Source organism: Embiotoca jacksoni, unplaced genomic scaffold (genome assembly GCF_022577435.1).
Source record: "Embiotoca jacksoni isolate LCO1_2020_lvr unplaced genomic scaffold, fEmbJac1.0.p SCAF_7, whole genome shotgun sequence".
NCBI lineage: Eukaryota > Metazoa > Chordata > Actinopteri > Embiotocidae > Embiotoca > Embiotoca jacksoni.
The window spans coordinates 18,524,550-18,539,167 of NW_027185425.1; the positions used below are offsets into that span (position 1 = coordinate 18,524,550).

The 14,618-nt window shown below is 42.7% G+C and overlaps 1 protein-coding gene across 1 annotated transcript; it reads left to right on the plus strand.

Moving 5' to 3' along the window:
* The first annotated feature begins 6,380 nt into the window (after window positions 1-6,380).
* On the plus strand, window positions 6,381-9,659 carry LOC138214662 (stathmin-like). Its single transcript, XM_069176427.1, has 5 exons — window positions 6,381-6,492; window positions 8,120-8,161; window positions 8,271-8,443; window positions 8,600-8,791; window positions 8,892-9,659. The coding sequence occupies exons 2-5, from the start codon at window positions 8,146-8,148 to the stop codon at window positions 8,961-8,963; spliced, it is 453 nt and encodes a 150-aa protein (XP_069032528.1). The 5' UTR covers window positions 6,381-6,492; window positions 8,120-8,145; the 3' UTR covers window positions 8,964-9,659.
* The last annotated feature ends 4,959 nt before the right edge of the window (window positions 9,660-14,618 follow it).

Consider the following 14,618-nt stretch of genomic DNA (forward strand, 5'->3'; position numbering starts at 1 on the left):
AGAGTCATTATCGTCCTCTTGCCTCGGGCATTCTTCTTTGGACAATCCTGTTTGGTTTTCCCAGGTGGACTCCATCTTCATGACATGTTCCAAATGTGCCTCTTTTTCTCTTGATGGCTGATCTGTTAGATCACACTGCTCTGGCTTGTCGTTGTTGGCCTTTTATTGACTACAATGACCATCATAAGCAGCCGCATGAAAGCCATTTGTCTTCATCACATCACTGAAACTTATATAGTTGCTTTTGCGATGTGTATGTTATTCCATTTGTTTTGGTGGTTTCCTTTTCTTGTTTCATCACACAATATTTTTGTTTTGTTTCTGTTTTATTTAAAACCAACAATAAGATAAACAATGAGATATATTAATAATTCAATATTATCCGATGCACCAAAAATATCCCTCATGTTGTATCTTCTGCGATTTTTTTTTTTCCTTCCACTTTTAGACAAAGATCTTAACTGCTCCCTTGTTTTGAATGAACAGCACCACACATTTCTACAGTAATGCACGTGAGCATCCACCTCACACACTCATATGCACACACACATACACAGTATACACATACAGAACAAATGGGGGGCAGGGATGCTGAAACCACTTCTAGACAGCCTGCAGCCTCCTGGATAGGAGAGCAGCTGAGTTGGTGATTATGTAACCCTCCAGTTACATAAAAGTTATCATTACATTTAAACAGCACTGCCCTATACATTTAGTAACATGGTAACGGGGGACACACTGCATCGGCTGGCATGTAATATTTACAAAAAAGGTGCTTTTGTGCTTCTTGTGAATCAGCGTGAATCAGCTGTTGAAAGCAGGAAATGTCACTATTTGTGTTGCTAATTCTCAAACCTCAATAGGATATTTGCTGTGATGTGGTTACCTGTAAACGTTCCCACCTCCTCTCAATGCGTGACAGACAAACATCACGCCTGCCTGGCTTCCTATTGGGACTCTTACAGCCCAAACAAGGCGGGCTCGCGGTCCCCCGGTCCCCCGTCCCCCATCCCCTGATCTAGACAGGAGGGGGGAGGCGGGGTGTTGGGCCTCACCGTGTTTGTGTGCACTAAAATAAAATGGGTCAAGCTTCCAGCTCCAACCACACAGCAGCATGGCTGAGTGCTCCTGAAAGGAGGGTCCCACTCCTCTGCTGTTATAGGAGCAGAGCTTCTTCTAGTGGATCAGCTGCTGCTGCTGCTATGACACAGCAGCAGCCCAGTGGGAGATGGAAAAGATTAATAATGACCCCCTATGTCGGCCCATCACGTAGCCACTTGTCCTCTCTTTTATCACTAGGCTTTAAAATCTCCATGCGGTTAACCCTGAGCACCGCTTCACTGGACACCATCCGTCTTTAGCCTGAAACATTTTGAGACACATTTCTGAGGAGAGAGTGTGAATAAATGTGAACTAAACTTTCTGTGAATACACAGACAAGACTTAATATTTAAAGAGAGCTAAGAGCAAGCAGATTTTACTCCCCCGATGATCTAATTGGATCATGAATCATTTCTGCCAGTTTTGGAAAAAGTTATGAGCCAAATGTTTGCTGATGAAAGCTCATTGAAAAATGCAAATGAGCAAACAAGTTTTTCTAATTCAAAGCAATGACCTGAATAACAAAACTGGCTTTTTTTTTTTTTTTTTTTTTTTAATCTTACCCACAAGGCTGAATGTATGAAAAGATAATCAGTGACACAAACACACATAAACAAATTTACACGCTTCCAGACTAAATCCTCTTCACACACACATCTGCAGATTTTGGCTGGTGCTGCCACAGGACCATGCTGACAGACAGACTGCCCTCCTGTGCCCCCCCTCCAACCTCCCACCCCTCCCATCAGTCTGTCTCGCCCGTCTTTGTCCTGTGAAGCAACACAGATCCAGTTTTAGAGGGGGAGACCGATGCTGGCAGGCCGTGAACACCATCTGCTCCTCCTTGCTGAGACAGAGCAGCCTGACCACATTCAGCCGAACACACAGGACACTACAGGCTCCTAATGACGGGTGAAAAATACCACAGTGACACCCATCATGATCGCAAGTCAGCAGTAATAATAGGTGCTATTAACAGCAGTGTCAGACTGAGACACATTCAAAAAGCAACTGTCTTTGCTGATATATAAAAAAGCGAGGCAGCTACTGTTAGCTGCTTTTCAGGTTTAGTTTTATGTTTAGGACAGAAGCTGGCGTTTGTGTCTCTAAGATCCTTTCACCCACTGCACTGCATGTGCTTGTCTTAGTGCTGAAATGAGTCTGTAATGCTCTGCTTTTAGTTTGAACCAAGCACCAACCAACCGTGATATCACCTGATTTGTGAACTGCTGTCTTGGGGCCGGCCATGTTTGGATGAGGAGGGGAGGAGCAAGGGGTGGATCCATATACTGTATATAAAGGTGGATGTATTTTCCAGGTCTGAAAAATTAAGCCAATGCAGAAGTGCCTGAAACTGCAATACCACCAAGTGCCACTAGAGGTTGGCTACAAAAATTCTCTGGGTCATAAACTCTCATTAAACTTCTCTCATTAAATACAAAGTCAATACATTTTCAGGTAAAGTTATTTTGGTGTTGTTAGCGAACGGCCTCCTTCTTATTTGTTTTATGGTGGTCCATCCGGGAATAATCTCGTCATTAACCAGAAAATGAGCCTCAAAATGCTGGGTTTTTTTTTTTTTGGGGGGGGGGGGGGGGGCTGTTTGATTGACAGGCCTGTGGTGCAGTCAGGTTGCAGCTATCGGTGGGTGGTACATTGTATTCTCAAGTTTGCAATTACAGTGAGTCAGACACACCACTTGCTTCCCCCAACCGTCCAAATATGGTCACTTCTGGCCAAAATCAGAATTTGAGGCCTCATTATTGAAGTTCACAAACCAACAGGTGACGTGACAGTTGGTTGCCGCTTGAATGGATCTGACTAAGAACCCGACGATATTATGTTTAGTGACCTGAAGGTGCTTCTTAATAAGAAGAAAGCAGCCTTCAGGTCTGGGGACAGGGACGGGTGGTGGGGGTGGACATGTCCACCGTCTCCTGGATCACTGACTACCTGACAGGCAGACCACAGTTTGTCCGTCTGGGCAGTGTGCTGTCTGATACGGTGGTCAGTGGTATTGGAGCTCCTCAGGGAACTGTTCTGTCTCCCTTCCTGTTCACCTTATACACCACTGACTTCCAGTACAACTCAGAGTCCTGCCATCTGCAGAAGTTCTCTGATGACTCTGCAGTGGTAGGATGTATAAGGGATGGACGGGAGGACGAGTACAGGGCAGTAGTGGAGGACTTTGTGGAGTGGGCGGGAAGAAATCACCTGCTCCTGAACGTGGCCAAGACCAGAGAGATGGTGGTCGACTTCAGGAGGAAGACTACGGCTCCACAACCACTGAGAGTTCTGGGAGAGGAGGTGGACATGGTGGAGGAGTACAAGTACCTGGGTGTGTCCATCGACAACAGACTGAACTGGAAGACCAACATCACACAACCGCTGAGAGTTCTGGAGCCGGAGACACCAACAGACTTAACAAACTGGTTAAGAAGGCCGGCTCCATCATCGGCTACAAACTGGACAGTCGGGAAAAGGTGGTGGAGAGGAGGACGCTGAGGAAACTCTTATCCATATTGGATAATCCTGACCACCCTCTCCACCACCTGCTGCAGGGACAGAGGAGGACGTTCTCCTAAAGATTCCTCCAGCTCCGCTGTCACAAGGACAGATACAGGAGATCATTCCTGATACAGGAGATCATTCCTGATACAGGAGATCATTCCTGATACAGGAGATCATTACTGATACAGGAGATCATTACTGATACAGGAGATCATTCCTGATACAGGAGATCATTCCTGCCGACCGCAATAAGACTGTACAATAACTCACCTCTGGCAAAATCCATCACACAACAATAACTCCCTTGCACTGCTGTTTTGTATGTTGTTTTATTCTAATTCATTGCACTGTTGTTTAGGTTTAGGTTTTGTTTAGGTTAGTTTATTTAATATTATTTATATTTATTTAATATCATTTATCTTATTTTATTGTATAGAATGTGCATTTTTTTATGCTGCTGTAACATAAAAATTTCCCTCTGAGGGATTAATAAGTTATCTATCTATCTATCTATCTATGGAGCCAGAAGCTTTTTGGAGCCTTTAGTCGCCACTTTGCACTGAAGCTACATCTATTTACAGTCTGTGGTTTGAGCCAAGTTTGGTGGTCGGTTCGATGTTGTTCTTATACTGTCATGACTCTCGAGAGCTTTTCCTCACTGCTACTTCTTTTGTGATTTAGGCACTTTTTACATTGACTTCACAAAGTTAAGCCCACAATATCATATCAGTATAGGGATTTGAGGACCAAAAGGTTATAAATAAAATAAGTAGATCGTGTACAGATTAATTGTTTTATTTTGTCACATTAGCTTTTTTCTGAAATGCTTTCAAAGTAAAACAGCTGCAGTCTGACATTGCTGACCACTGCACAGGTCCTGCAGTAACACTACCTTTACTGTTCAAGGGCACCTTTCCTCTTATCTGTGATTTTTTTCAATTTTCCTTCGCAGTCCCGGGGGGGTTTGTGCCACTAACCTGCAGGGAATAGAGCGCTACGTCGGAGTGCTGATCTGAGTAATTATGTTGTATTTCCGACTGTGAAACCATGCAGCCCCGTTGGTGACTGTGCTACTGTAAACTGTGAGACTGAATCAGGCTGTCTGCAGCCATCTGATCAGTCCAGCCAGGGCTTCTCTCAGTGGAGCAGAGGATGTTCCTCAAGCATCCGCTGACCGGCATGGACTGATTTCTCTGCACTGAACCCTGGCACTGAAAGCAGCTTCAGCGTGAATATAAATCACCGGCCTAAATCACAAGATGAAATGACAACCGCATGGCAACAGTAAAAATAGATCTAAGTGTAAGGCCCTACGGTTACAAATATTTTCAGCACAGCATCTCTGTGACTGAACAAACACCGATCCGCTTCTCCTGTCCTCAGAATAATGTTAAGCTAAAAATAGTCCCCAATCAAATAGTCTGGGTGTGGTCGATTGAAGCTGAATTGAGTCCAAGTTTTTTGCATTTACATAACGCCTGAAAGTTTTATTGGAGAAACTGTGGAACGTGAGCCAGAAAGATTCAGAGCTATCACTTAAATCCAGCCATTTAACGCTCGATTGGACGTGAACATGAATAAATTAGGAGTAAGGGCGGCAGCATATGAGGTCCTTCAACTACTGGGAAACAACAGCTTTGATAATGAATTGGAGTACAAGAGACAGGCCACTATTGCTGCTCTGTTCAGCATCCTGGTCCTCCAAATGCAGCCTCCCTCACACACCAGTTGTTATTGCTAATGCAGCTTCGGTAAAGGCTGTGAGTGCTGAAGCCACTACACTGCGCCCAATAGATCCGTCAGACTCCTCTTCCTTCTCATCCCTATGAGAATCTCATGCATTTAAATGTAACATGACGTTTATCTTAGAGACCCCTTCTTTTTCTCCATTTCCTTTTGCTTCCTCTGGGGTCAGAGGTCACCGACAGAGCTGGTACCATAGTAGGCCTGAACCTGCATTATATGTCTCAACAGTGGCTGTTTGTTGTCTTTCCCTCCCGTCATTTTGACATTTTATTGATATCTATGTTTCTCCATCTGCTTGATATATCAAAAGCTGTATTTTCATTTTGAAAAAAATTAGGCAGACACAATGGTAGAGAAAGCTTGAATATATTTGGAAGCAGTTGGAAGTTGGGATCTCTTGAAAAACAGTGCCTGATCTATTCATTGCTAATAAACTCGTGTATATGTGCTTGTTTTCCTTGGGATTTCATTTCATTCTAAAGTGTTATGTTTATTTATTCTAGATTCTACAACCTAATGGTGAACACTGAGAAATTTTCCACTATCCGTAGATGAATTTGAAAACAGCCTTCTGCTCATTTCTCATTCTGCACAGTGAAGGTCAAACATTTAATCCAATTGGAAGGGGCCTTAAAAAAAAATCCATTTGAATCAATGCTGAAACTCAATGCGACAGGGTGGAGCCATGAAATACTGAGAGAAAACATCACCCTAAAAATACCCATAACATGTGTTTTTCCTCAAAAACTTCTTTTAATAGAATCCTAGGGACTCTTTATTTACGCAACGTGTTCTTTATTGTTCAATAAACAATAAATATCCTCACGTCTGGCAAGCCAGACGAGTAAGTGTGAGTAAATCTCATTGTCTACTGGTAAACTAACCCCCCCAAAAAAACTACAATCCCCAGCCCTCCCCCCACCCCCCTCTGGTAGCGAGGAACCAGCCAATCACTGGCAGCGAACGGTGTGACGTCACCCGCTTTGGCCCATTTATGCGCGCGCTCGCCGAGCTCGTGCAGAGGGCTCGCGGTAAGTAGTGAGAGGAGCACAGCATCCAGGGCTCGGAGCAGGAGGGTGTGACTGACCGCATCCGACAGACCGAGGGACTCCACGGGATCTAGTTTTGTCGCCTGTAAGTAGGAATATATCTGAATTAGAGACGCAGTCGAGAAAAGTTTAATATTTTAATGGAGTCCGTGTTTTTCGGACAGTTTATTTCGTTTTTTGTTGTTGTTGTTGCGAAGAGGGGCGCGTGAGCTACCTGACGTGACAGACGGGTTTTTTGGAGGACGTCTCCGACTTAATGGGGCGTTTGGGTTTCATTTGGTGTCGTTTCAGCGACGAGCGAGACGAGAGACGGCGGGTTGTAGTTGCTCCTTTATGGCGCCTGCTCGGCGGGCTGTTAGCCTATTGTACGGTGGGGAGACACTTGGCACAGTGGACACCGACAGGGAGACAGACGAGGGGAGACGTGGACGACTCCTTTCACGTTGGGGGAAATTAGTGACCCGAAACGACATGTTCTCATCTTTTTATTCCCCCCGAGCAGCACCTGTCTGAGGAAAGCTGAGTTATTGTTTTAATTTCTTTACTCGGTGTGTAAATAATCTGCCGTCAGCTCCTCTTTGTTTGCAGCTGCTCGTCTAAAGCGCCTTTGTTTGATGCAGCGCGTTAAAACTCGAGCTGAAGACACAGCGAGCTGAAACGGGTCTGAAATCAAGGACAGATATTGTCTTTTGTCACTGTCGGAGGAGACATTTGGACTCAGACAGTCAGCAGTTCAATACGATGCCGAGGTGTGGACTCTCACCAAACCTCTTTGTAATTAAGTCCAAATTAGTGTTGGTTGGTGTGTTTTTTTTTGTGTCATTTTATTCAAAAGCAGCAACATATAAATGTCACATTTCGCTTCGCTGGTATCCTTGATGAAATGTCATGGGAGGGGTCGTTTCACTGGTTGTGATGACCGTCTTTGACTCATTAACCACTTTGACCTGACAGCTGCTGTGATTACTCTTTCAAACGAATCGTTACATTTTGACCACAAGATCCAGCTTTTCGAGCTCGTCTTGCGTGATTAGTCTGCTGTTGGTGCATATTTGTGCCCCTCCTCCACCCACACCCACACCCACCACCACCACCACCCTCCCTCCCTGCGGCTCAAACACATGGCGCAAGGAACAGGTGCTCCCTGATGATCATTTTCCCGGGATATGCTCATTGCTCACTAATCTGATTTCAGATGGTCATTGTGTCGGTCCGGTGGGCCGAGGCTCGGTCCGGTGGGCCGAGGCTCGGTCCGGCGGGCCTCGGTCGGTCCCGTCTGCACCTGGCGCTGCCTGCCGTGCCCACCCTGATTGCAGCCTTTTGTTTCAGCCAAATGCGACTTGTGTCTTTCATGAACACTTCGCGCAGCCACCGGTCGGTCCAAAGCCCTCCTCGTCGTCTGATGAAGCGGGCTGGTTGCTTGCGGAGTGATCTGAATGTCCCCGCTGCCATAAATTAGAAGAGAAACAATGGTGTGTGTCATTAAGACTTTGGCTGTCTGTGCGGTTTCGTGTGGCTTGATGGGCGGTGGTTGCTTGTAGTCCTGAATGCTGCCGCCGGGTGTCGCCACTCAGGCTGGTTTTAACCCAGATGGTTTCTTTGGAAATGTTGTCAATCATCCGCTAGAGGTCGCTAATTTTAGAAGTATCTGCTCATGAATTCTTCAGACAGAATCGGCTTCAACAATGTGACCTTCTTATTTCCCCCATTAGGTACATTTACCTGCATCATACTCGAGATGGCAGCCTCTGAAGGTGAGTTTAATAAAAAAAAAAAAAAAAGTATTCAAACATTATTGCTGATATTTTTTATCATCGGTGTGCTCAAATGCATGACCGCTTTGTTTTACCTTTTCATGTTCAGATATCCAGGTCAAGGAGCTTGACAAGCGGGCCTCTGGCCAGGCCTTTGAGGTCATCCTGGCTGCTCCCGCCCCCGATGCCAAGGGCGAGTTCCCCCTGTCTCCTCCTAAAAAGAAGGACGTCTCACTGGAGGAGATCCAGAGGAAGCTGGATGCTGCAGAAGAGAGACGCAAGGTAAAGATTTATTACACGTGATCAACTTTAAAACATCCATGACTTATTTTGAAATGTGTGCTGGTAACACATGAAAGTCTCAGGCTCTTACACACTGGGTCAGTTAGCTGCTGGATGATGCAGTCTGATGGCTGAAGTTCAATTGGTCTTTTCCAGAACCATGAAGCCGAGGTTCTGAAGCACTTGGCTGAGAAGCGTGAGCATGAAAAGGAAGTGCAACAGAAAGCTATGGAGGAGAACAACAACTTCAGCAAGATGGCAGAGGAGAAGCTCAATCTGAAGATGGAGGCCAACAAAGAGAACCGCACGGCAATTATGGCAGCGATGAATGAGAAATTCAAGGAGAAGGTCGGTGATTTCTATCGACGCTAAATGAATGAATGGATGGACGTGAAGCACTTATCTGCTGAGACATCAGTTATAACTATTTTTTTGTGTTCTTTAACAGGACAAGAAGTTAGAAGAGGTGCGAAAGAACAAGGAGACCAAAGAGCCAGAAGAAGGCACTTCGGAAGACTGAAGGCTTGGCCCGGGGGATTGTATAGGGTTTTTTACGTATCCAAAGATTGATTTATTTTTTGTTGTGTTCACTACCCACCTTTTTGAAATAAATCCCAGTTCCACTTTGTGAATTTTTCAATTCTCCTGCTATGAGTGTACTTGCGCTGGTTTACATGTGGATCGTTCCCCCTCGTTGAGTCTAATCCATCTGATTTGTAGCTTGTCAGTGCAGCTTTTGCCCTTTTTGAAAATTAGCAGTGTGTACTTAATCTTTTTGAGGAAGCATGTTTCTATGCATAGGTCTTTTACTCCTACCTATTTCATAGTGTTTTGAACCCGTTCCTGTGAACCACACCTGTTCTCAGCACTTACCGTATATTACAAAAAAATAAAGTGTGAAAAGTAGCACGAGGTTCGAAGGCGTCGGCTGTTATTCATGCAGGTGTTTAGTGCAGCTTTGCTTGTTCGCTCATGTTTTGTGTCACTGCTGATTCTTCACTTTTTGTAAGAACAGGGTTGTCTGCAAAGCACACGACTTCTCGCTGTGAGAGAACATGCCAGACATGGGAGAGGGTGCCATCTTGAATGTCACTGAACAGGGGTTTACACATGGAATGCAGAAGAGCAATACACTTTGGCATCTCGGTAGATACTTTGGCTAGTTGACTTGAACTGTTGTACTAAAACAAATAAAAAAACAAAAAAAAAATGGAAACACTTTGCTGTTGAAACTGTGTCCTGTTGTGTTGTTGCTTATATTCTGCATAATGGCTCTCAGGCCTTCAGTCAGACAGACTACACTTGTAAGCGTCTACCTGTCATTACTGGGCCTTAATTACATGACACCTATTCATAGTGATGTCTGTATAACTTTCATAAAGGCTATAAAGGGATTTAGTGTAAAAATGCTCAAGAATTTTACTTCCTGCTTCAAGAATTAGAAAGGCCTCTTGATGGCATTCATTATATTCCTCTAACTGTGGACTGGAATTTAAAACTGATAAACATATATGCAATTAATGATGCTGCTTTTAATTATAACAAAGTTCAACATTTTAAAATAGACAGCTCCTATATAGTAATAAATAGTACAGCCATGTGAATGACATCGCTCCCCGAAATCACACCCTGTCCATTCTGTTGTCCAACTTCATCCAAACTACAGTCTCTGTCTCCCTCTGCTGGTAGTTTGATTGGTGTCTGGATATCAAATTAAATGTGGCCCTATACTGCACATAAACTGGGTACAATCCAAAAGAACAGGTCTGCCATGAATGCTGCTGTTACAAACCTCATAGGTTGTCAGAAACATGGTAAATATACTTTATTAGTGAGATTGTAAAACGTTTTTTTTTACTTAAGCCTCTCCCATTATGCACCTGGGGGTTGGACCAAATATGGGAATACAGGCTTGAATGACAAGTGTTGCACTAGACTGCACCGATGTTCCAACTAAAGTACTCGAATACAACTTGACTTTTATTCTGATTAAATAAATTAGAAAAAAAAAACATGAATACTGCAACATATAACCAGATATGAGAACATGATTCAACAGATCAGCTGATTATTTTTCTCACATTAAATTGTTTGGTCAATAAAATGTCTACAAACGGTAAAAATCAGAAAATCTTACAAACTAAAGGTGACAGTTTAGTTCTGTCCAAATAACAACAACAAAAAACAGCCCCACAGATACTTATTCTACCGTCACAAAAGACAAAGTGGACAAAGACAAAGTAAAACTGCAAATTCTTTATTTAATAAAAGCTGGCATTTCTTTCTTGAGAACTGAAAGAACTGATTCATTATCATCTGCTGCCATGACGGCAAATGCTGTCAGCACAGGGTTCCTGATTGTACAGTGTCTCCCTGTTCTACACTGCACCCATCTAATTAAGACAAAAGACCAAAAAATAACCTGAACAAAAAGCACACAACTGTCTCAGCTCTACACTGGTGTCTATGAGATACATATAAACATGGATGTTTTCTCCCTGTGGCATGTCACACAGTAAAACAAAGAACGTGTGAAAAAGGATAAATGATTACTTCTTCCTCCAAACATTATTTTAAAATGAACTCAACAGATTTGTTGGTACCACCAGACAATATAAAAACAAAATTGGGCTATAGTGATATTTTACCCTGTTTTCTTTATTACAGTCTTGTAATTTGTTGTTCAGCCAATTTAAATGGAGAAAAGTGGTCACTGCTGTTTCTATCATTGTGTGCACCTGAACTGAAACTAATCCAGAGGAAAGAAAAGAGCTGTCTGAGGAGATCAGACAGAAAAAAAGCATGAAGGGAACCAACACATTCATCCACGTCTCTATCAGGAGTATTCCAGGAAGAAGAAAGCTCAAAAGGGATGAGTAAGCTAATTGAGTAGAAAAGTAGACGTCATTTCAGTGTCATGTAAAGTCTCATCAATGTTATACAGCCAAGTGATAGATGTGACTCAGAGGACTTTACACACATCATACATTCGTGGATGAATTTGCTGCTGTACTCAATGATTGTTTACTCGATATTTAATAAGAAATAGACTTTACTTTTAAGTTTTAATTCAACAGAATATCTTAAACAATAAAACAAATGACAAAGTCATTGAAAACATTGCCACAGATGTTTGATAGGATTCAGATCAGGACTCATTGGATGCGTCTTCAGAACAATCCAATGATTTGTTCATAGCTGTTCAGGGGTGATTCTGGCTGTTTTGGGTCATTGTCCTGTTGGAGGAATTGTGACCTGTGACTGAGACAGTTTCGCTCTTCTCACAATCCTTTCGTCTGTGAACACAGAGCGGATGTGACTCACTAAAAAGCTCAGTCATATCTGTCCAAAGGAAGTTCTATTATATGCATTTTAGCTACTTCCAGTACGTTTTTTTTTTTTGCTTTTCCTTTTTCAGCAGGGGCCTCCCAGATCGTCTTCGATGGAGCCCACTGCACTCAAAAAGTGACGAATGCCGAGATCAGACGCAAATGTACCCAGACCTTGTACTTTATCTTCTCTCTGGAGTGAAGCTGTGATTCTCTGGTCAGCATTCGCACCAGCTTTCTCTTCAATCTGGGGTCTATTTTCCTCTTACAGCCACATCCATACACTTTGACTACAGTCCCAAGGACCTTAAACATGTTCATAATATTTGCAACTGTCGTCACAGGAATATGAAGATGGGTTAGGGTTAGCATCTCCATGCTTGGAGATGGTTTTATAGCCTTCACCTTTAACATGCTTGTCTATATTTTCTTTCTGATCTCGTCAGACAGCTCTCTGCTTTATATTCTCTGGTCCATGTTCAGTGTGGTGCACACGATGATACCAAACAGCAGAGTGAACACTTTTCTCCGTTTAAACAGGCTGAACAACTGATTACAAGACTGAAGACATGTGATGCTGATTCAAGAAAACGGTTTGACACATCACCGTAAGACAAATATATATACATATATATGTTTTCTTAGGGTACCAACAAACCTGTTAAAGGCCATTTAAAATTAAACTTTGTAGAAATTGATTTTCACACTTCTTTGCTTCACTCTGAGACATACCGGCTGCAGGTAAAGTTGTCCTTGCAATGTGTCTGGTCTCTCTGCCTCTTTGAGCCGGTTTATGACAATTACAACTAAGTGCCTAATCCTGACCGTTACTCTAACCTGAACCCAGACCTAATTCTGATCTTAACCCTAAAACCAAGTGCTAACCGTCAACCTGCCCTTTAAAGTTGTGAGGACCAGCTGAAATGTCCTCGGTGCACAAGTGTCCTAATAACAGTGGTTTAGAAAGACATCCCCACACACACAAGGTCTCAATGCAGCATCAAGTACCCTACTGCTGCTACTCTGTACACTCTGTAGTGTGTGGAAGTAGTGTTGCTGATAAATTATATATATTAATATGCGATGTGAACATCCTGCAATAAACACATCAAGAGATGGTTTGAGACGTGATGAGTAAGACATTTTTTTATTCTACACAGACTATACAGTCACATTCAGCATGTGAACATTTGATCTAAGAAGTAGTCTCTGAATACTGAGGTTGCCAGCCTAATGTCGCGAAAACTCACGAGGAATACTCCAATCGCAGCACATACAAATGTACTTAATACTCAAAACAGTTAACCTACACTTTTGAAAAGAGGCTGAGATACAGAGTTGGCTCACATTTTAAATAATTAGTTTGGTTGCTGCTACGCTGGTGAAACTGGCACAAGAGGAGAAGCTGAAGTATCCCATCCAAACATTTTCAATCGGGTCAGATGACAGTCCGGACATCATCGCTGCTCGCAAGGTCAGTTCTTCAGGTCATGTAATGCACACCTTCATGGTAATGCTGAGAGTCTGGGGTTAGTTATACTGGAATGGGACTTCACATTTTTATTTTCCCTGCATTTCATGACATGAAGTGTTTATGGTTTGATTTTTGAAAAACAACATGTGGTTTGGTGTGTTTTTATTCCTCAGTGAGGAGAGAGCTGACGTCGGAGGCACTTAGTTTCTTGGGTTGTCGATATGTTCATCTGTCCCATTCTTGTGAACATGATGTCTCAGGAGGGCCTTGACAAAACATGTTCATGTACATAATTTAAGAATTCAACAGCTTTATATTTAAGCATCAAGCATCAAGCATATTAAAAGTATCACAACATTTTACAAACACAGACACACACACACCCACATTGCCTCCATTTACTAAAACGGAAACTACAAAGTTCAATACAAAAGTCCAAAAAGCTCTTCATAATAAAAAAAGCTTAAAATAACACTGTTCACTCACTGGTGTCCACAAAGAAACAGCACAAAAAGTTGCCAGAAATACTGTTCATGACAGGCCATAAGGGCTGTCAGGCTACCGGGACATGTCCTCGTGCTCCCGACGGGCAGTCCATGGGTGGTTTGGGGTCTATTAAAGCAGAGAGACACAAGAACTCTGTCATAACTCTGTCAATCATATTGTCATTTTGAACACATTTATTGAACATTGTTGGTTTTTCTCAAATAATGCCGGCCTGTGAGACTCCAAAATGTCTTCCTGGAAACTGTTGTCTGTGTGAATTCAAGATGGACTGAGGGAGAGAGCATCAAGTGAAAGAAACACATTTGTAAAACACACACACACACACACACACACACACACACACACACACACACACACACACACACACACACACACACACACACACGTGTTCAATGGGGCCCATTTATCATGACCGTTATATAATAAACATCAGTAGTGATGAAAATCATGTTTTAGTTATATTAGTTTATATTAAGACAAACATGATTTATTCAATTCAGATCTTCAAGATAACACTTTTTTTTTAAGTCCCATATTTTCATTGACAAATGTGATGTAGCAGAGGTATGAACCATATACTGTCCATATGATTATTGAGATAAAGTATTTGTCTACCGACTATTTTTACACAAACTGTTATGGCTCTGCTGATTTAAAAACTCAACGATAATGTGGATCCATCAGACCTGCAAACATTAGATTAGATTAACTCTACAATGCAATCTGAATGGTGTGAGTGTGGCTACATTACTTTTTATTACACTACTCTGTCGTACAATCTGTTGATGTTTTTAGTAATCACCTTAAATGACCACAAGAGGGCAAGGTTGTTCTTTGCATCTCCTTCGCTCTCTGTCTGCTTCTC